The sequence below is a fragment of the Salvia splendens genome, unplaced genomic scaffold (genome assembly GCF_004379255.2).
Source record: "Salvia splendens isolate huo1 unplaced genomic scaffold, SspV2 ctg374, whole genome shotgun sequence".
Lineage (NCBI taxonomy): Eukaryota > Viridiplantae > Streptophyta > Magnoliopsida > Lamiales > Lamiaceae > Salvia > Salvia splendens.
The window spans coordinates 1-20,475 of record NW_024599020.1 but is presented as its reverse complement, the minus strand read 5'-3'; the positions used below and the strand labels follow the sequence as shown (position 1 = coordinate 20,475).

The window sequence follows — 20,475 nt, the reverse complement described above, 5'->3', positions numbered from 1 at the left end:
TGACCGTCACATGTTTTAAAAAATGTAATTGAAAGTGTGTTAAAAAAGTTAATAAAGAGTGATCCCTACTTTTATATATTGACACATTTTTCTTTTTAGTATGTCCCAAATAAGATTCCTTTTATGGAAACTTTTTCTCTCTAATTAATACACTCAACCACTTTTTCTCACTCCTATCCAAGCCCCTTGGCCTAGCGGTAAAGGGTGCTGGATACCGCGTCCATCCTGGAGGTCTCGAGTTCGAACCCTGTGTGGCGTAATTTGTCTTTCAAATTTTGTGGGATGGATTAGAGATAAAATTTAAGCGACGGAATGAGTATTATGGAAAAGGAGTTCGAAGGAAAAGGAGTTCGAACCCTGTGTGGCGTAATTTGTCTTTCAAATTTTGTGGGATGGATTAGAGATAAAATTTAAGCAACGGAATGAGTATTATGGAAAAGAGGAAATAATAAGATTCTGACCACACTAATAAATAAATAATCGAACGTTTTTCCTTGAAGTGTGTGATTTAAATAAAAGAAAACAAAAGAAATTGGGAAAGGAAGGCGTAAATAAAAACACGCGTTTGCATTAGGCAATCTTCAAATGCAATTGACAATGACACACCTCTGTTTCTTCTTCCTTTTCTTACTCGGTGCCCATTCCCTCTCTTCCTCTCTTTCCCATTCCGATTTAGGGTTTTGCTCCGATCAACCCACCGATAACATGGCTACTCTCGGCGCTCCACGCGATTCCAACTCCGATGTCCACTCTCTCGCCAAATTTGCCGTTGATCACCACAACAATAAAGAGGTATCAGTATCACTCCCCCCACTTCTCTCTCCCTCTTCAATTTGACACATATATTGTGTGTGGCAGAATATGCTGCTTGAGCTAGTCAGGGTCGTCAAGGCGCAAGAGCAAGTGGTCGCTGGCACGATCCATCACCTTACCCTCGAAGTTACCGACGCCGGGAAGAAGAAACTGTATGAGGCCAAAATCTGGGTTAAACCATGGGAGGATTTTATGCAGCTTCAAGAGTTCAAACATGTTGGCGATGTTCCTTCCTTTACTCCATCCGATCTCGGTGCTAAGAAGGGTACCGACCTAATTCATTTCCCCTTTTTTCAAATTTTCTGCATCTTTCTCCGTTTCAGATTATCAATTCCTTTGATACTGTTGTAAGTTTAGTAAATTGTAGTACCACTAGATTCAATCCAATAGGAACATTCTAAGGGCATCCCAACTTACACTATTCACTACTGCTTTAAACATTAGGAAGTTAAGCATTGACACTATTCATGTGCCTTTGAGCACTACCCATTGCTATTGAACACTGAGGGGTTGATTATTTGAATCAAATTTGATAATTTCTTTATGTAGTTCAAATCATGTTGGTTAGATATATGTGTGAAATTGAGTCCTGAAATTCCAAGACTTGGGTTTTGCTTCTACAGAAGACGATGTGCCTGGCTGGAAATCAGTGCCGGTGCATGATCCTGTTGTTCAAGATGCTGCTCACCATGCTGTCAAGACCATCCAGGAGAGATCTAACTCTTTACTTCCTTATGAACTTAGTGAGATTGTACACGCTAATGCAGAGGTGAGTTTTCTTTGATTGATTGGTATTGTATTAAGTAGCAATTTTCAAAAGTTGATTGTGGCACTCGAAAATTCCATTTAGCACACAATCTTTTAATTCATAGATGTAGGTCTCCGTGGGGTTTTTAATCGATAGTCTTTTTAGATAAGATAATGAGTTTCTTTGGCACATGGAAGTTCAAGGTGGTGGCATCATTGTTTCGGTGCTTACTCAGTAAATATCCTTACCGATGATGATGTTTGCTACTGGATATGTTGCTTGATAGTATATATGCTGACAAGTTCAACTCATTCTTCGAATCCATATGTAATTTTTTTCATTTTGCCAACTTTTATATAACTAATGTGTCTATAACTTAATTCCACTGGATAGGTTGTTGAATCATCTGCCAAATTTGCCATGCTTCTGAAAGTGAAGAGAGGTGGTAAAGAGGAGAAGTTTAAGGTTGAGGTGCATAAGAACGATGAAGGTGGTTTCCAATTGAATAAGATGGATGCTGATCACTAACTGTTTTATTAGCATAAATGTTCTTTTATAAACTCCAAACTTGACTACCGCTACTTGTGTAGGCTTTTCTAACTTGTACTCATGTTGGTTTGGTCTGGTTTGGTTTAGTTTAGTTTAGTTTGGTTTGTTTTTAGGTTTTGTAATAATCAACTCGTGTATGTCTCAGTCAACTTCTCTTGGTTTGTTTTGTTGTGTCTGGATTATGTACTTTGAGTAGGAACTTATCACTTATTAAGGCTTGTTCGGTTGCTACTTTACTCCAGACTGGATGTTGTGTCTTTTATTATTATCTCTTGATCGGTTGTTTTTTTCTCAAAAGTTTGGTTAGCGATGATGTCTATTATTTTCAACTCTTGTTTGCGATTGCTGGGCTATTTGCTTGTTAGCACGACACGTAACGTGCTGACAACGTGTTAAGGCCATCCACAATAGGAATAGCCCAGCAATAGCTCAGCCATAGCCTAGCCACTGCCACATCATCAACATTAAAAATCCTCCTGCCACATCATCAAAACAAGCAAATAGTCCAGCAATAGCCCAGTCATAGCCTAACCACATAATATCCACATCACTATTAACAAATATATACAAAATGAAATAATTAACAATCACACAATATACGAAATTTAATTTACGAGACATATACGGGAAACATTAATAATACTATTAAAATTTTAAAAAGTACAATAATTTAAAAAAAGTACAATAATTAAAAAAAATTACAATAATTTTTAAAAAAGTACAATAATTCACTCCTCGTCGCCCCCGCTGGTATACCGGGCATCATCTGCTGCCACGGGTACATGTTGTAGTATGGGGGCATCTGACTCCATCCACCTCCCACGGGGATCGGGGGAGTTTGAGATCCGCTACTCCCTGAAGTAGGCTCGTTGTTGAGATCCATTTATCGTTGTTGATCTTGTACAGAAATTTAGATAGAGAGAGTACTCGTTAATACAAGTGGTGCGAATGAAAACGACAGGCAAGTCGCGTATATATAGTGTTTCGGAAACAAAAAAAAATTAAAAATTCGCGCTAGGCTGTGCGCTAGGCGATCCGGACGCTGCAATAGCGCCTAGCGGATCGCCTAGCGCACCGCCTAGCGCCGTGGAACCGCCGAGCGCTAGGCGGTTTTTTTTCGCGAAATCCGCTAGGCGACTGCAATAGATCGCCTAGCGCCGGCGCTCGGCTAAGCAGTGCGCTAGGCGCTATTGTGGATGCTCTAACAATGTGCACGAAAAGATCTTGCTGCAGTCTAAAACGCCAGCCCCCCATCGTGGCTCCTTGGCAAAGTAGTCAGCAAACAACAGTTGGGTAGCCTCCGACGTGGTCATGGACTCGCGGATGATTGTCCATCGATGCCAGAACGGTCGAGGGACCGCCGCCTCCAGCTCTGTCTGCATGTGTCGTTCCAATTGGTGCGTTGTCCCTTCCCACAAGGCTTGCGAAACGAGCTCATCTATTGGGTCTTCACCATCGGAAGCCATTTGTTACAGAAGTGAGAAAATTGGGAGTCGAAGAGAGAAGTGAGAATTGGGTGAAAAAAATTAAATGTGAATAGGGTATTTTATAAGTGAAATTGAAAAGAAAAAATATTGATCGGCGCACGATCAGCACGCACCAATTTGTGCGCCGATCGGCGTCCGGCGCAGCCCGTCACGACAAAGCATGCCGAGCGCCATCTAGGCGCCGATCACTGTCCATGTTACACGCACAATGTGACGAAGGTTTGAATATGTCGCATGAATTTAAACCAGACTAAAATTTATGATTTTATCAACTAATGGTAGTAAAAAAACCAAAATTTATCCAAAGTTGGCAGTATTTTCGACCAATACCACTTTTAAAATTACAAGTATCAGTCTTCTAACTAATCAGAAACCAGTGTAACAAAAATCGCCAAACCTTGAGATATAGTGATGCTTGCTTGCCAAACCTATGTTAAAAAGGGGGCTCCATTCAAAAGAGACATGGTAAGTGCCAAGTGCCAAGTGCCAAGTGCCAATTTTAAACCTCAGCTAGTCACCTTCTAACAATCAGATGCATCATTGTATGTTCAAGTAGAAAAACATCACCTTAGAGAGAGAGAGAGAGAGCTAGGGAGGAAATAGAGGCATTATCAGGTGATACAAAAAAGGAAAGATATACAAGGAAAGACCAACAACATACATCCTTTCATGATCTCTTTTGTTACTCACAAACAACCACAATTATAATATCAAAGAAAACAACAAAGATGATTGAACTCGAGCCTATTTCAATAACACAATGCTGATTGAAATGAACGGTGTGGTGCCATATTAAAGCCTCAAACTATTAACCCTGAGCTGTGTTATTCTGAAGATGAACAAATTATCTTGCATTCAGATCTAACTCACCTCCTTCAGGCCACTCGCTTTGCAAAGCATTATCTCCATTTTCTGTTTCATCATCATTCAAAAAGTCTTCAGATGGCTCCCTATCATCTTTCTGTGCATTGCTCCCCCACCCATTCATAATTTCATCCTGATGGAAATCCTGCTCCTGCTCACCCATGTCAGAAATCGTGCTATTACCACGAGAACCAAGTGCACTTCCTCTTATCGGAGCCCGGGCCATAATTTCTGCATGCACTTGTGATTCTGCACGAGCTTGATCATGTGCCACGGCTGCCATCCGCATATTTGCTTCATGACTTTCTCGACTAGCCTTTTGCCTCGAATCCATTTCCGCCCTTAATTCCAGCAGTGACCGCTTCTCCTCTTGTAAGAGGAATTGCTCCATCATCAACTTTTCTTCAGTCCGAAACTCCCCAAGACCCCGCTTGCGGGAAATAATGTTGAATGCCAGGACTTGCTTCTCGAATGTAGCTGTGAATTCTGCTACTTTGGCAGCAATGTTATTGTCCCACTGCTGAGAGCGAGAAAGAATTTGGCCTGTGGTGGCTGTATCAAGGATCTTGTCATCTTCCTCTGCTTCATAATCTGCCACGACATGGTATGGTAATAGCCTATGCACAATTCAAGAGAGAAAACAGTTCAAAAATCCGTAGTGGTTATGCTCCCAGTAAGAATTATAAAAGCACAGCAGTGGGTTGCCCGTATTCAGGTTCCTATACCATCAGAGAAGCTAAAGAAGAGTACCCACTACACTATCCCCTATATTCCGTTTTCATTTCCTTATAGTTGAAGTGATAGGTGGGCAAATAACATTCCAATTCAAAAGAAAGCGAGTTTGGTTCAATTTTTTTAACTCTACTAGGTTTCATTTGTCGGGGATGCCCGATCTAAAGCTCAATGATTTATCAGCCAAATAAAGGGCATGGCACTGAACAACCATAAATACATTAGCTTTTTATGCATTGCATCTTATGGGTCTAATATTGCAGATGAGGATACAACAGAACACCTAATAAATAGGTAATCATCCAACTCCCCAATTTTATGGAGGAAATGGGGTTTATAGGCTACTTTGCCTTTAAAATAACGTAAATGTACCAATTTTGTTATCTATTCCATAAATGGGAAAAACGCCACTCTCGTTGGCGTGTTTTAAGTGAAAACGCCACCCGTATTGGCGTTTTACAACGTATGTGTCGTCGTATTGCATGTACGTTGAAAGACGCCGACGTGGTTGGCGTTTGAACGAAAAACGCCAATCCCACTGGCGTGTTTCAAAAAACGCCAATTCGGGTGGCGTTTTTCATGCCTTCCGCCGTGAAAAAAAGGCCAAAAATTATCCCAAGTTATACACGCCAATGGGATTGGCGTGTTTCAACCTTTCAAGGCAAACTTTCGTTCAGGCATTTCATCAAACACTTGGAGAGCAGGTATGTGTAAATTAGGTAGTGATCATCTTTCTTTGTGTTTGGTGGCAGTTTTTGCTTTTTGAAAGTGATCTCTGTACTAGATATAGTGTAGAGCAGGTATGCATAGTGATGATGCTCATGGTTTCTAAACTGTCCGGTTCTGGTTCATAACCGCTGGTCCGGTTAAAACCGAGCACCACTAGGTATGCATAGGGATTGTTTGGCGTTTTCACTACTCCGCTCAGATCTTTCTGTGTTGAATTCTTCCATGGAAGCTAGGAGGCTTGAAAAGATTGCCTCTGCATTGTAGTCCTGTGATACTGTGACCCAAGCACGGATGTCAAAATGCTGCACCATAAGTGGATCATCGTAAGCACACTTTGCAAGAGTAGTTTTACCAATGCCCCCATTCCAACGATTGAAATAACTTGTAAATTGGATGATTCTCCACAAAGTCGTGACTTTATTTCCACCAAACCTTCATGTAAACCAACCATATATTCAATCTTCGTAACTGGAGCAAGTCTAGAAGGCGAACCTGCTACGGAAGAATCACCATGTTGCGCTGCATCTGAGCTATTATTTGAACCAACTGTTTGATGAAATGCTTGAACGAAAGTTTTCCCTCCAAGTGTTTGATGAAATGCCTGAACGAAAGTTTGCCTTGAAAGGTTGAAACACGCCAATCCCATTGGCGTGTATAACTTGGGATAATTTTTGGTCTTTTTTTCACGGCGGAAGGCATGAAAAACGCCACCCGAATTGGCGTTTTTTGAAACACGCCAGTGGGATTGACGTTTTTCGTTCAAACGCCAACCACGACGTACATGCAATACGACGACATATACGTTGTAAAACGCCAATACGGGTGGCGTTTTCACTTAAAACACGCCAACGAGAGTGGCGTTTTTCCCTTTTATGGAATAGATAACAAAATGGGTACATTTACGTTATTTTAAGGCAAAGTAGCCTATAAACCCGATTTCCTCCAATTTTATGCCCAGGGTAATACAGACCTCGATTCACAATGCAAAACCACGAAGAAGAAGAAATGAAAGTAACACCCACAATAGTATTACAGTTTGCGAGAAATGAAAAGAGATTTAAGTTGCAAGAAAACCTCTCGCAGGCATCCTCGAGGGAAGAGAAAGGGCGCTTGAAGTCGGGATGACAGACACGCCAAGCGTCTTGATAAGCAAGCTGGAGAGAAGCCTTGTGCTGCTGCTGCTGTTGTTGCTGGTGCTGGTTAATTACAGTAGTCGGTGCAGAAGAGGAATTAGGGTTAGGGTTTGGGTTGGGATTGGGGTGGAGCTGATTCGGTTGTTGGGGAGCAGAATTAGGATTAGGATTAGGGTTAGGGTTAGTGAGAGGGCGGGATTGGAGAAGAGAGGGGTGCTGAGCCTGCGCCTGACCCTGAGGGCGGAGATGGGCGTCGATGTTGGAGGGGAACCGTGACATGGCATCTTTCTGCCTTTGGATCTGTTGCATCAGCAGCTGTTGCTGCAACAATTGCTGCTGCTGCTGCTGTGCCTTGTTTTCTTCCATTGTAATGAGCTATGCCTCATTCATTCATGGCGCCGGAGAAGAAAGCAATTAAATTGCCTTTGCTTAGCTTTCCAGGGAAGCATTTATAAATGGGCTAGGCCTTAGCTCATATGGGCCATTATAAGTGAAGCCCATTTAAGCACTTTCTTGTAGTTTATCTAAAATCGGAGGGCTTTTCTGCAATTTCCCTTCTCTAAACAAAATCCGAATCCCTAATCCCCCAATTCAAATTTCAAAATTTCACCACCACCACCACCACCACCACCGTAACCTCCTGGTTGAGATCAGTATCAAATCAATGGCGTCGACGGGGGTCAAAGGATTTTTCCGAGAGAAAAAGAAAGGAAAGCCAGGAGCGGCGAAGAAGAGCAACAAATCCGCCTCTTTCGGCTCCGACGTTGTCCAGCCCCCGGCTCTAATCTCCCATGCTACTCTCGATCTTCAAGGTCACCTCCTCTCCTACTATGCCTCCTTTACTCACTCCTATTGTTCATTTGTTTGCAACCAAACGATTGCGTGAACCCTAATTTTTTATCAGTCACGCCTTCTTAAGCTTTTCACCCTTATGACAAAGAGCTAATGATCATTCAATTGCTTTCTTTGTGTTTCGAAGTTTTTTTTTTCTGATTTTATATTAAAATTTCCTCCATGTTTTTTGAGAATTTCCTTTTGAATTTTGTAAATACAACATTCTTATGGCAGTTTCATTGGAGATTCAACTATCTGCTGAAGTTTCAAGCAAAATCATAAGTTTTTTTCAATTATTATACCAAACTCATTTGAATGTAAATGTCAGGTCAAAAGGTGATTTTGTTCCGATCATTTATCAAATCAAATTCAAAAGAATATTTTTGTTCACTTACCTTTTATACATTTCCATTAACCTATAATAAGTATTCCTACTTCATTAAATGACGAACAAGACTTCATTAAATGACAGAATTTTGCTTAGTACATTAAGCAAACGAGGTAACTTCATTACATGACAGAATCCATTTAATTAACTAAACCATTCTTGGATCAACTAATTAAATTAATTTAAATACAAATCATTTATATTTACATAAATATGGCTGATTAATTGAGCTAATTCATAAGACAATTTCACTAATTAAATTAGGTCAACAATCTAACTAACTTAATAAGGTTAATTCTAAATTAAGTTAGTGCCTCCATCTAAGTGTGATTTTTGAGTTTATATAACTAGCATTGAAAATGTTTTTAAACTTTTTGAAGAATCATATTGTGAAGAGGCTCATGGAGTTTGCAATTGTTTCTTATAGTGTTTTTACAGTATTTCTGTTACAGTAGTATGTTTTAAAACCAGATTGCACTGTTACCTTCTTTTCTCAATTTTCTACTTACTTAGAAACTAAGATGGCAGACAGGGTGTTTCATGGAACAATACTTGTGGAATTAACAAAGCTTTCTATATTCAAAAGATGACACAAGGCAGTGCCAATGCTTACTCTGAAAGAGAGGTTGGTTAAAGATAATTTCTGATGCAATGCATTTTGACATAATGCAGAAGAGTATGATGAGAAAGAGGAGGTTCTGAGGCAATTTGACATGAACATGGCTTATGGGCCCTGCATAGGGATGAACCGTCTGGATCGCTGGAGCGAGCTAATAAATTTGGTCTAAACCCGCCCGCGCAAGTTGAAAATCTGCTCAGGATGGAAAAAGCTAATGGCCTATGCTTGGGTGGATGGTCGTGCCATAGCCATCCACATGATGTTTGTGTGCCTAGTGCTTGTTTTGTTTTATGTGTTGGGAGCTAGGAATTTGGTTTTTTCTAGCTAAAACAGTCTATAGTAGTATGATGTATCAACATCTACTATCTTAACTCAACTATTTCTACGTATGTCCAGCCTTCAATTATTTCGCATATGGCAGCACTAGCTTCTCCTAACAATTGTTAGCCATTGTGTTGGCAATGTGAAGTGATTATGGTTAGTAGTTGTATGAAATCATAGACATCAGACAGAGATCTAACATGTCTAAAAATTGTAAGTACATCCTTATGAATATTGTGTAAAAATGGCATATGATCCTCATCTATAACGTCCTTTTCTGCTCTATATATACATTAAGCTCTCAGTATTTATAGCTATCAGTGTTGCACCAACATTGTCTCCAATCCGCTTTTCCTGGCAGCATGTTTTATTTCTCCAGCGCCACGAGCCCAACCTGCCTACTCTCTCTCTCGACAAACCTATGCTGAAAATTTACCAACAAAATGGTTCAGTCAATTCATCATCAATCTAATCAAGCCAGGGAACACATTTGGCTAGAGTCCATACCGTCTGCTAATGTCTTCCCAAGTGAGGCATTCATTATCTAGGCCATAGTATAGACGGATAATATCCTGTCCCTTTCTCGCAACGTCACACTAATAAGTTTATCTACTTCATCCTGCAAACACACAAACCATGTTTACTTCCCCTATGTTTTGGTTCATTTTGGTCTTTCACTTAACATAAGAAGAACATATTCACATCCAAAAGGAAAGGAGCAGGATAAAAGAATGAAACTGATCCTAACTTAAGACGAAATTTTGACACTTATTATGCTTCCCCCTAAAGTTAGGAGGGACAAAGAGGGATCTCTAATGTAATATCATATTCAAAGAGCTTTTCTGGGGTTTTAGTACCTTAAGTGCCCACTCATCGACTCCAGTCCATGGGTTATTCTCGATGTGAGTATCTGCAATGTACTGCATAAGCACTTAATATTAGAATCAAACAGAAAATCATAATATGAAGAAGATATGATCGTGTACTTACGCTATGAAGAGTTTCACCAGGAAGACATTTAAAGAGGGGTATGCTTCTCTGTCAAGAGAGAAAACCTTGCTGACTGCCTGTAAAGATAGTGTTATTAGGATGGAAATGCAGAATCCATTTGAAATTGAATAATGACCCATAAATAAAAAAAAACATTAGTATACCTCAGTAGCATTCCTCACTTTCCTCTCAGTCATGTTGAGACTCTCAGCAATTCTCTGCAATAGGCATCAAATGACATGTTAGATCTGAGATGTTAAAACATGGAAACCAATAGCTAGGCATACTCAATCAACAGATGGAGTTACTCTCTTTCTCAAGCCTAGCCTTTGCATTTCTGATCAAAGTAGCCTTTCGTGTAAATGCGTTGGCAGCCTTAGGGTTCTAGAGCTCTCGACTAAAGCTCTCGAAACACCCTGTCTTATCCACCAATACACGTAGGTAGAGATCTTGAATCCCTTGAGGAATCAAACTTCTCAATCCCGCGAGTCCGGCCTGAATAAGATCAGGCATTTCAGCACCCATGTTGTCGTATCGTTGAGCAATAGACATGACGAGCCGGATATTGCTCATCGCCAGCTTCTCTCTGGCCAGCGAGCACTCAATCATCTTCGACTGCAGATTAGCACGGCTCATTCTCAGGGAGGCCGCAAGCTGCTCATCCGAGGGCTCGCAGCCTAATCTCTGCTTCAGCCTGATGGATTGATTGATCACATCAACAACCACAACAACACAATAATGAAAAACATAATAATGCTATGTGAATCACTATTTTTTAAAACCTGGCCCTCCGCTCTTCCAAGGCAAGGCCGGCTTTGATTTTGTGCGAGAGCTGAACGACTTGGGCATGAGTGAGGAGCTGGTCGCTCTTGACATAGCCTCTGCGAAGAAGCTCGGGATTCATAATCGGCTTCTCAACTCTCTTCGTGGATTCCAGCCTGCGGCGGCGGGCGGATGTTCCGGAACAAGTGACCTCAGTTTTAGGGGCGAGATTCCATTGCTTCTCGAGCATAGATTTCTGCAGTAGAAGCACCGCATCGACGAGATGATCTGGATCGGAGAGGCAGGGGTGAGGATCTCTTAGGGCTTTGATGGAGTGCGGGCGGCGTCGTGAGCGCGATTTATCGCCGGAGGAGGAGATGAAATTGATGGAGGAGGAGGAGGAGGTGGTGGTGGAGGGATCTGTGGAGCAATTGAGCCTTTCGGCGGAGAGATCGGAGTAGTAGGAGGTAGCGCCGAGGCGGAGGAGGCTTTTTCCGGTGGCGGTGTGCAGTCCGACGACGGCAGTGGCCATGATCATCACCACACCATAATTCACTCGCCTTCAGCTAAGAAACAAATATATATGCATGCTATTGGTAGTTGGATAAGATCGATGAATTCGCAAATAAAAAAAATGAAAACAAGAAAAATAACAATGGAGAAAGAAATCCAGTTAGGTTACCTGTTTGGGGGAAGCTCAAGGTGAGGTGTGTATATGTGTGACTGTTGTTTCTTCTTCTTCTTGTTATTATTATTAGAATTATTTGAATATGATTTGTTAGAAAAGCAATGGAAATGGAGTAATATTATTGGTTATTTAAAATAAATGGGATAATATATGGGAAAAGGGAGAGGCCAACAGCTATTGGGTATTGGCTGGTTGAGATATTTGGAGGTGAATCGAGTGGTGTGTGTGCAAACACAAATTCGTATCTATACTATTCCCATGGATTTGATATTTACTATATTGCCATTGTATTCAACGATAACATAAATTTATGCTCTATCATCTTACCAATATCACTGCCCAAATCATTTTCTTTCTCTTACCCTTTCCAAACCAGAGACCATCATCGGTAGTCATTCTTTTCTCAGTTAAGTCTCAACAAAATATATATATTACAAGTGCAGCAAATGGAATGCTAAGATATATTCTGTCCGTTTTTTAAAAATAACAGTATTTTCATTTTAGTCGTTTCTTAAAAATAGAAACTTCAGAATTTTTCTATTTTAGTACATTATCTCACAATCTACTAACTCTACTTTCACTATTTTTTCTCTTCCTCTCTCTTGCTTTACTCATTTTTCTTTTCTTCTATCTTATTTTACCAATTCTTCTCACTTACTTTACAAATTGTGCATTGAAACCCGTGTCGTTTCAAATGTTTCTATTTTTTGAATACGGAGGGAGTAATTTTTACTCCATCCGTCGTCCCAAGTTACTTGAGTCGTATTCCATTTTAAGTTGTCCCAAGTTACTTGAGTCATTTTTTTTGGTTAAAAACAAAACATCTAATTACACCTACTTTATTCTTTCCTTTACTTTCTCTTACTTTATTCTTTCCTCTACTTTATTTAACTCACTAAATACAACTTTCTTAAATCTCATGCCGAAAAGAAACGTCTGGGAGGGACGGAGGGAGTATAATTTCTCCTCCTCCTAATCAGTGGGGAGCCACATGGGAAAGGGGTACCATTGTACCCCAAAACTTATGTTCATAATGTATTTGGGTATACTCATTAACAATTCACGTCCTAAACCCTAATCAGCCCTTCTTTCGTAGGAAAGGCTCGAGTTCGATTCTCCTCAGTGCCATCTACATAGTCCTTTTTGTATTACTTTTTTTTATTTATTCAAATCTCTTTATAAATCCATTTAATGCACACATCTTTTGTTTTATTAAATCTCATGCATATTTATACTTTTCATTCTTTCGTTTTTTTAATATTCTAATGCATTTAGAAACCGACACAATTCACATATGTATTTATTTTTTCTATTTTTTCAAAACTTTAAAAGCATTTTTTATACCTTCATCATTTAATTTTTAAAAAAATATTTTAATACTATAGAAACTTATACAATTCACACATATATTTATTCTTTCTGTTTTTTAAATCTTTAAAAGATACTAGTATTTTATATCTTTATTATTTTAGCTTTTTAAAAATATTCTAATGTATTTTAATTCTATATTGTTTAGTCATAATATATATAGTAGTAATAATTTTTTATCTTTCCAGTTTTCTTCCGATGCACATATTTATGATGTTTTTAATAAAAAAATAAAATAAAATAATCAATTATGATTGAGAAAACAAATTAAAGAATATAAAAAGAATCGATTAGAGTTTGAAGCTTCGAAATGCTATAATTATTTATTGTACCCCAAACGAAAAATCTTGAATTAGCCACTGCTCCTAATCTCATCATAACACTTTAACATTATGCATTCCTTCTGTAACAGGGGCGGATCCACTTAGAGGGAATAAGAGGCAATTGTCCCACCTCAATATAATTAGTTTATACTAATTTGTTAATGAATTTTTAAAATTTTGTAATTTCCTTTATAAATGTCCCACCTCAAACTTCTAAAATTTCTGTGTATTTATTTTTGCCCCTGCTAAATTGAATTCCTGGCTCCGCCCTTGTTCTGTAATATTTTCTTCCATGCCTAAATTGTGATCTAGAATTAGAAAAAACTAAACTCAGCTTCTTTTAACGACAACGGGCCACAAAAAAGCTTAAAATCGGAATCCTTTTTAAACAGTTACATGATATCAAAACGAGGATGTCTGTAGTTTCAATTATAGAGCCATAGTTCAAACTTATGATATTCTTGATGGTCTTGAAAGGTATTTGTCCACATAGGCCACACCAAGGGATAGCTTTGTTAAGTAGTAGATATAGTTGAAAACTAGAGATAATTTGCTATTTTATTTTTCATCTGTGGAAGGAGATTTCATTAAAGGCATGACAAATGGTGAATGGGTATTGTTAGATGAAGTAAATTTGGAGATCTTGCAGGGAGTTTCTGGGGTTCTTGAAAATGAGAGAGAATCTGTATGCTTGTCTGAAATTAAAGAGGATATATTAAATATATTATATTCAGTGGCATCCCAACTTCGGAATGTTGGCATGCATGAACCCACCCTGCTACTGATGCTGTGTATTAGATGATGAAGACTTGGTGTTGCTTATTAATCTATTGATGATAGAAAACTAGTAAGTCAAGTCATGGATTTTTTACAAAGAAATCCGATGAATTTTTATATGTGAATATTCCAGCTACTACAGTGTTTGACATAACTAATAGACGGATTGGAATGCAACAAAATGAACATTAAATGATAATCATACCAATATAACTACTATAAACAAGCTCTAACACGCATACACTAAAGAGATATCAACTCCATCTCCTTCCCCATCTCATTCCCTTAAGGGGAAACATGTTCAAATATCATTGATAGTGCCCGCCTCCTCGGACGATTCAGCACCTTCAATCAATTGATTGGCATTGGCTGCTTCCTCAGACGATCCAGCACCTTCAATCACCTGATTGCTATTGGCTGCTTCCTCGTCTCCCACTGGTAATGTGTCCTCTATACCAATTGTTAAAAGTCGGTAGATTAGATCATTCTATATTCACGTGTGTTACATGAATTACAAGGTTTATATAGACTAGGTATTATCTACATATGGTACGTCGTGTGTTTTCAATGGAAGGGACCATCCATTACTGCCAGTGTTGGAACTGCTTCAATTTCACTTTCCACATAAGATATTTTGGACTTCGTACGCACCTTCGAATATGCATCAAGTATCCTGCTAAACAGATTTGCAACCTCTTCACATTTGTGTCGATTATCTTCTAAATGTTTCCGAAACCAATTGGTCGGCCATACGATTATGCAAAGTATGGTCCCGAGTTCTCCCAACCCCCTCGCCAACTCTTCAAAACTAGGCCCAAAGTTCATCAGACTTTCGGAAATCTGAGCTTTGTATAATGATTCGAAGCCATCAACATCTCCCAGTAACAGGTACTGTGGGGTCAGCCAATATACTTTCTGGTGGGGGGATGAAGTCTTTATTCTTCCAAGCAATAAGGCAACAGGACACGCAGTAAAATATCCCTATGCCAATTCTGATCAATTTCATCTTCTGTTCTTGTTCCCCTCTCTAAATTTCTTGATGACAAACCAAGAGAATGTTGCGACCACAAAAACTATATATCCAACCACATGGTTGAGCAAGATGATTGGAAATAATCCAGATAGGCTCGTGGCCTCTACGTCGAAGAATGTGTGGCCCGTAGCTATAACAAGGCTAAGAGGGACAAAACAAGCCCACAATGGAAACATTTTAAACGAATACTTTGCACGTCTAATTTGTTCTTAGCTCTCGGTTGTTGTAGTATCTGTAACCGGACCAGAACACAACAATGAAAAATGTCATTCCCAAGGCTGATACTATAGCAAGAGTATTGAACTGATGAATCCACGTGAAGGGCCCAACAAAATTAACCTTTTACCATTTTACCAATAACAATAATACTATATGCAGTACTATGAGTTATGGGAAGTGGCGGCAGCTTAATTGGTGGTGTGCATGGTTGGCAGTAGGGGTAACAAATCGTGCATATTGGGTCGTTATCGGGTTAACCTGTTAATTACATGACTCAACTAACACGACCTGTTAAGAAAATCCCGAAAACGGCACGAACGTGACCTACTATCCTCAAACCTGAAAACGGCATGAACCCGACCTACTACCCTCAAACCTGAAAATGGCATGAACCCGACACGATTGGAATCCAACGAAATCCAACATAAAAAATACTATAATTTTTAAAATACTAAAAATTAATAATATTATAATATTATTTCTTAACGGGTAACCCGAACCCAAACCCGACACGAACACGACATGGAATTTTCGTGTTCTTAACGGGTTAACCCGATGAGGACACGAACCCAATAAGCTTTGACCCAAACCCATTAATTTCGACAAATTCGTATCGAGTTATCGTATCGTGCCAGAAATTGTCATCCGTGATTGGCAATATAATTAGAAAGTAGTTAGTTTTAATTAATCTTTACATTAGCCTAATTTATTTCTTTTTTTTTGGTAGTTTCATTATATCATTTGAAATCAAAGATAAACTTATAAGTTAAAAGTCAAAATACTATAGTATAGTTTATAAAATCACGTGTATATGTATAAGAACTTATAAGTTAAAGTCAAAATAATACTCCCTCCGTCCCGCACTACTCGCACTTATTTCCTTTTTGGGCGTCCCAAGTTACTTGCACTCTTTCCATTTTTAGTAAATATTTTCACCTACAGCCGTCATTTTTGACTTTCCTATACACTCATTCCTTAATCTCCGTGCCGAAAAGGAAAGGGGCGAGTAGCCCGGGACGGAGGGAGTATAACATAGTCAAAACACTCATTCCATTACCTTTTTACTCTCTTTCTTGCTTTTCCTCATCTCTCTCTTACTTTACCAATTGCACATTAAAATTAATATCATTTATAAATTTGTCAATTTTTTGAGGATGGAGAGAGTATAAAATAATACTATTAATATTCTCTGACATAAAATGAAACTTCAAAAAGGAAAATAAAATAAAAAGAAAATATGAAAAGGAAATTAAAAAAACGGCCAAAGCAGGATGCTGTTGCAGCTTATGGTTCCATTTTGGTTTTGTTACAAAATGAGGCAGCATAGACTATATAAAATGATAATCAATCCCCTTATTTTTTTGAAAAAACTAGTAGATGTGAAGGATAAGACAATACAAGTTGAATGCAGCTGAATAGGAAGAAATTACTGTATATTGACTAGAGAAATTGTCGTGCATCTACATAAATAATTACAAACATGATGCTGCATTTACCTATATTCAAAGGGAAATGAGTTTAAATGGGGCTGCTGCCCAACATGAAGTCCTTCTACCGGAACACCGCAAGCGCAGTGATGCAGCAGCAATGAATAAGCATATACGGGGATTGCTTTGAGGACGTGCTCGAATACCTTTATATACAGACGTGCACTATACGGGGATTCGTTTTTTCAACTAACTGATGGCAGCATTGGATTCATGCTTAGGCCAGATCCTCCTGAATCACCTGGCTCCACATGCTTCACCCTCCCAAAATATCTAATATGCCGTAACAACCTTGCCAAGAACGTGTTATGGCATATCGTGGAGCTGTCACAAACAATTGCCACATGTTTACGTGCTCTGGTTATCGCCACATTCATCCGTCTGCTATCTCCTAGAAACCCAACAGCTCCGAGGTTGTTTGAGCGAACCTGAGAAAACAAATGCCATGACTTTTTACTATTTGAATTCTTAAGTTTGCATTTGTTACATATACCAAGGTTAAAGTTCGGCATCTATCTCAACAGGGTGCTGCAGTAATCAATCGAGCATGTATATGCATGTCTCTAATAAACTGGAAAGTGGAAGACTGTCTAACTAAACAAAAAAGATTTTGTAAGACGCGGTCTATTCTTCTACGGTCTATTAATATGTTTTCTCCAGTCACACACGGACACGCCACCAACACAATAACAAGGTAACTTGATTTGAGAAATGGCAGATTAGTTAATAGTATTACAAAACCAACTCAAAGAAGGAAAGGAAAAATGCAGTGTTACTTTGAAATTGGCTTTTACCAACTACACAATCCACAAAATCATCTTATTTCCAACAATATGATACCTTAACGATCACATTATGAAGGAGAAGCATTATTTAGCTAACTCAACTAGTTAAGCATCTACCAAGCACCATAAGTGAAGCCATTTATACCTGAATGGCCCCTTCCCTACAAGTATGTATATATCTCACCATGTCTCATGACCAATAGTTAATTATGCGACAAAGAACTCCGACATAACCACTCTAATTGTTCGGTAGCAGAAAAAAGTGATAATTATAGATTCATGTACTCTACTTGAAGGATAGGCTGCTAATCTTATGTCACAATACTAAACTTTTTTCTAGTTGTATGTTTGTTGTAATAGATAAAGACAATATCAAATAGGCTATGTACCATTTCGCCACTAAATAAATATAATCAGTCCAATAAAATTTACCATTGATATAATCACAGCATCCGCCTCACGGCCTTGAAAGCTATCAACTGTCGCAACCTCAACACCTGCAGCAATGGGAATATCTTCCAGCCTGTCTCTTAGTAGTTGGACTTGAGCAACATAAGGAGACTGTACTACAATGCTCTTTGGGCTAACACCTACAAATAGTTAGTATTTGAAACGTCATGAATAAGATATTTGTAAATTACATTGGTTGTTAGCTGCTAAATAGTTAGACTGATATTGCCTTTTGAGTTTGACGGATGGAACTGTTGTTAGATCTACAATAATTACTATACAAGTAATTTCTCAAATTTATGCATTTAAAACAGTTCCAATATTAATTCATCTGCATTAACATCCTTCAAATATATATCTAGGATGAGCTATGATAAAATCCGGTCTACAACAACGACCAATTTCCAAGCAGATGAGTTCATATCATATCAGAACTAGAAGATAATGCTACTACAACTGAAAACTTATATTAAAGAGGCGAATACTTCTTCTGTAAACCAACATGTAAAATCTAGTATCGTGAAAGTTCTAGTCCAAAATAAAAATCTCAAGGGCTTCTTTGAAAGTGTGGTAGAATTAAATAACTTTGACATGTAACACAATTAATTGAAAGGAAATAAAGATGAATCATGCCAACTATTGCCTTACGTAAATGCTATAAGTGTTTTTTTACCCCCTACATTGCTAAGTAAATATCATTCTCAAGAGAAGCTCATCCTATGATGTATCATCTTTTAATGGTTATATTTAGAATCAACTTGAGATGTTGACCTTTCACTTCATACCACCTCAAAAAGCGCCCGACTTCTTCAAAAGCATATAGTCTGTATGTTTTTATCCAAGTAATTTTGTTGGGGAATTTAAGAATGCCGATGTTAGTTCTTAGTGTGTGGGTGGTATGTTGTCAGATGGAATCAAAAGTGTTTAACTGAATGAGAAGACACTTGTAACTTGTAGGCCATTACCAGCATAAATTAAGGAAAACACATGTTGTACGACAATATCCGCTTCACCATCATTGTAGAAGGAACCTGTTCCAGCAGGGTCTAGTTGTTCTTCACAGCCAACAGAAAGACTTCCATATGGCATTCTCGTGTCAAGCAGTAACAAAGGGCATTGTGTTATCCATGTTTGCTGCATAAGTATAGATCAGTGTCAGTCTCCCACATGCTTAAGATAAATGTACCAATGTAACTTCTGTAACAAATATAAAAATATTAAACACTTGTTATAGAGCAATATTACCTTAACATATGGAGAATCAGAAAGAAGATGAGAAGTAACAGTGGCAGAGGATTTGAGTTGTCCATTATACATCTCTTTTGAAGCCCAACCAGCTATTGCATCGTTCATCCTATACTGTATCGTCAATTTCGTTGCAAGAACCCCTTCGTGCAATGTTGATACTCTTTCCAATAAAGATGTTCCTAGGCCACCTTCCAAGGCTTTTCTAGATAAGATCACTGGCGCAAGTTGGCACTGGTCACCAGCAAGTATACAACGCTTTCCAAGAAGTATTGGAATCCAACAAGAAGGTTCGATGGCTTGAGCCGCTTCATCTATGACTACCAAGTCAAATGAGTCAAGGCATCTAATCATAGGGTCAGATGCTCCAATATTTGTGGAAAGCACAACTTGAGCGCTTGAAAGAATTTCTCGTACTGTTTCCCTCTCCTTCTTCTTCATTGCCTTTCCTAACTGTTTGAGAAGCTGACGTATTCCAGCAGCCAAGGAATCATCTTTTAAGCAATGACTAAGGTCCTTCCTTAAATTAGATTTCTTCCTCTCAAATTCTGATTTGTAATCTACAAGTCTATTATTTACAATTTCAACCAAAGATTTTGAAGCTACAGTAGGTGATATTCTTGCAGGATTACCAAACCGTACAATGTTAGCTCCAATATCAGATAGCTTCTCAACCATATTGTCGACAGCAGCATTAGTAGGTGCCGTGACAAGTACCCTTTCGCCCTGTTTAACAAGAAGGGAAATTAGTTGCTTGAGCACCCCACTCTTTCCAGTTCCAGGAGGCCCTTGAATTACAAGTATAGGACGCTTCTTGTTTAAACCTAATGCAATTGCTCTTTTCTGGGATTTGTCATAACATTCACTATCTAACAACCCATTCAATTCTGCTTCATCCCCAATCTACCAAGTCATTGTCCTCGAGCATGCAATATCTTCTTTGTCTCCAAAAATTGTAGAAACCACTGCTATTGAACAATTCTTTTTCTGTAAACCTTTCTTATGAAGCATCATTAGAGCTTCACAGTTACGCTGCACAGAGAAGACAATGGGAAATGCCAAACTATGAGTCAATTACAAAAAAGATATGAAACAAAAAACAAAAGGGACTCATATCACAAAGAGAAGTTC

The 20,475-nt window shown here is 38.7% G+C and overlaps 3 protein-coding genes and 2 pseudogenes across 3 annotated transcripts; 2 read left to right on the top strand and 3 right to left on the bottom strand.

The window, feature by feature from the left end:
• Positions 1-578: 578 nt before the first annotated feature.
• On the top strand, positions 579-2,351 carry LOC121789960 (cysteine proteinase inhibitor 6-like). The gene is made up of 4 exons (XM_042188280.1): positions 579-792; positions 859-1,078; positions 1,437-1,582; positions 1,955-2,351. The coding sequence occupies exons 1-4, from the start codon at positions 586-588 to the stop codon at positions 2,087-2,089; spliced, it is 708 nt and encodes a 235-aa protein (XP_042044214.1). The 5' UTR covers positions 579-585; the 3' UTR covers positions 2,090-2,351.
• Positions 2,352-4,186: 1,835 nt separating this feature from the next.
• Positions 4,187-7,490, bottom strand: LOC121789962. Its single transcript, XM_042188281.1, has 2 exons — positions 6,997-7,490; positions 4,187-5,078 (listed from the first exon to the last, which is right to left on the bottom strand). The coding sequence occupies exons 1-2, from the start codon at positions 7,419-7,421 to the stop codon at positions 4,442-4,444; spliced, it is 1,062 nt and encodes a 353-aa protein (XP_042044215.1). The 5' UTR covers positions 7,422-7,490; the 3' UTR covers positions 4,187-4,441.
• Positions 7,491-7,620: 130 nt separating this feature from the next.
• On the top strand, positions 7,621-9,065 carry LOC121789964 (DNA polymerase delta subunit 4-like). Its single transcript, XM_042188282.1, has 2 exons — positions 7,621-7,867; positions 8,950-9,065. The coding sequence occupies exons 1-2, from the start codon at positions 7,720-7,722 to the stop codon at positions 9,063-9,065; spliced, it is 264 nt and encodes an 87-aa protein (XP_042044216.1). The 5' UTR covers positions 7,621-7,719.
• Positions 9,066-9,413: 348 nt separating this feature from the next.
• On the bottom strand, positions 9,414-11,767 carry LOC121789959 (annotated as a pseudogene).
• A 5,022-nt stretch (positions 11,768-16,789) lies between these two features.
• Positions 16,790-20,376, bottom strand: LOC121789961 (annotated as a pseudogene).
• Positions 20,377-20,475: the final 99 nt, after the last annotated feature.

Bases quoted from the DNA above. Each gene is read 5' to 3' on its own strand.
- LOC121789960 (XM_042188280.1), top strand. From the start codon at position 586: ATGCAATTGACAATGACACACCTCTGTTTCTTCTTCCTTTTCTTACTC. The intron at 793-858 runs GTATCAGTATCA...TGTGTGTGGCAG, and splicing joins ATCACCACAACAATAAAGAG to AATATGCTGCTTGAGCTAGT. The intron at 1,583-1,954 runs GTGAGTTTTCTT...TCCACTGGATAG, and splicing joins TTGTACACGCTAATGCAGAG to GTTGTTGAATCATCTGCCAA.
- LOC121789964 (XM_042188282.1), top strand. From the start codon at position 7,720: ATGGCGTCGACGGGGGTCAAAGGATTTTTCCGAGAGAAAAAGAAAGGA. The intron at 7,868-8,949 runs GTCACCTCCTCT...GACATAATGCAG, and splicing joins TGCTACTCTCGATCTTCAAG to AAGAGTATGATGAGAAAGAG.
- LOC121789962 (XM_042188281.1), bottom strand. From the start codon at position 7,421: ATGGAAGAAAACAAGGCACAGCAGCAGCAGCAGCAATTGTTGCAGCAA. The intron at 5,079-6,996 runs GTTTTCTTGCAA...AATTGTGCATAG, and splicing joins CTCGAGGATGCCTGCGAGAG to GCTATTACCATACCATGTCG.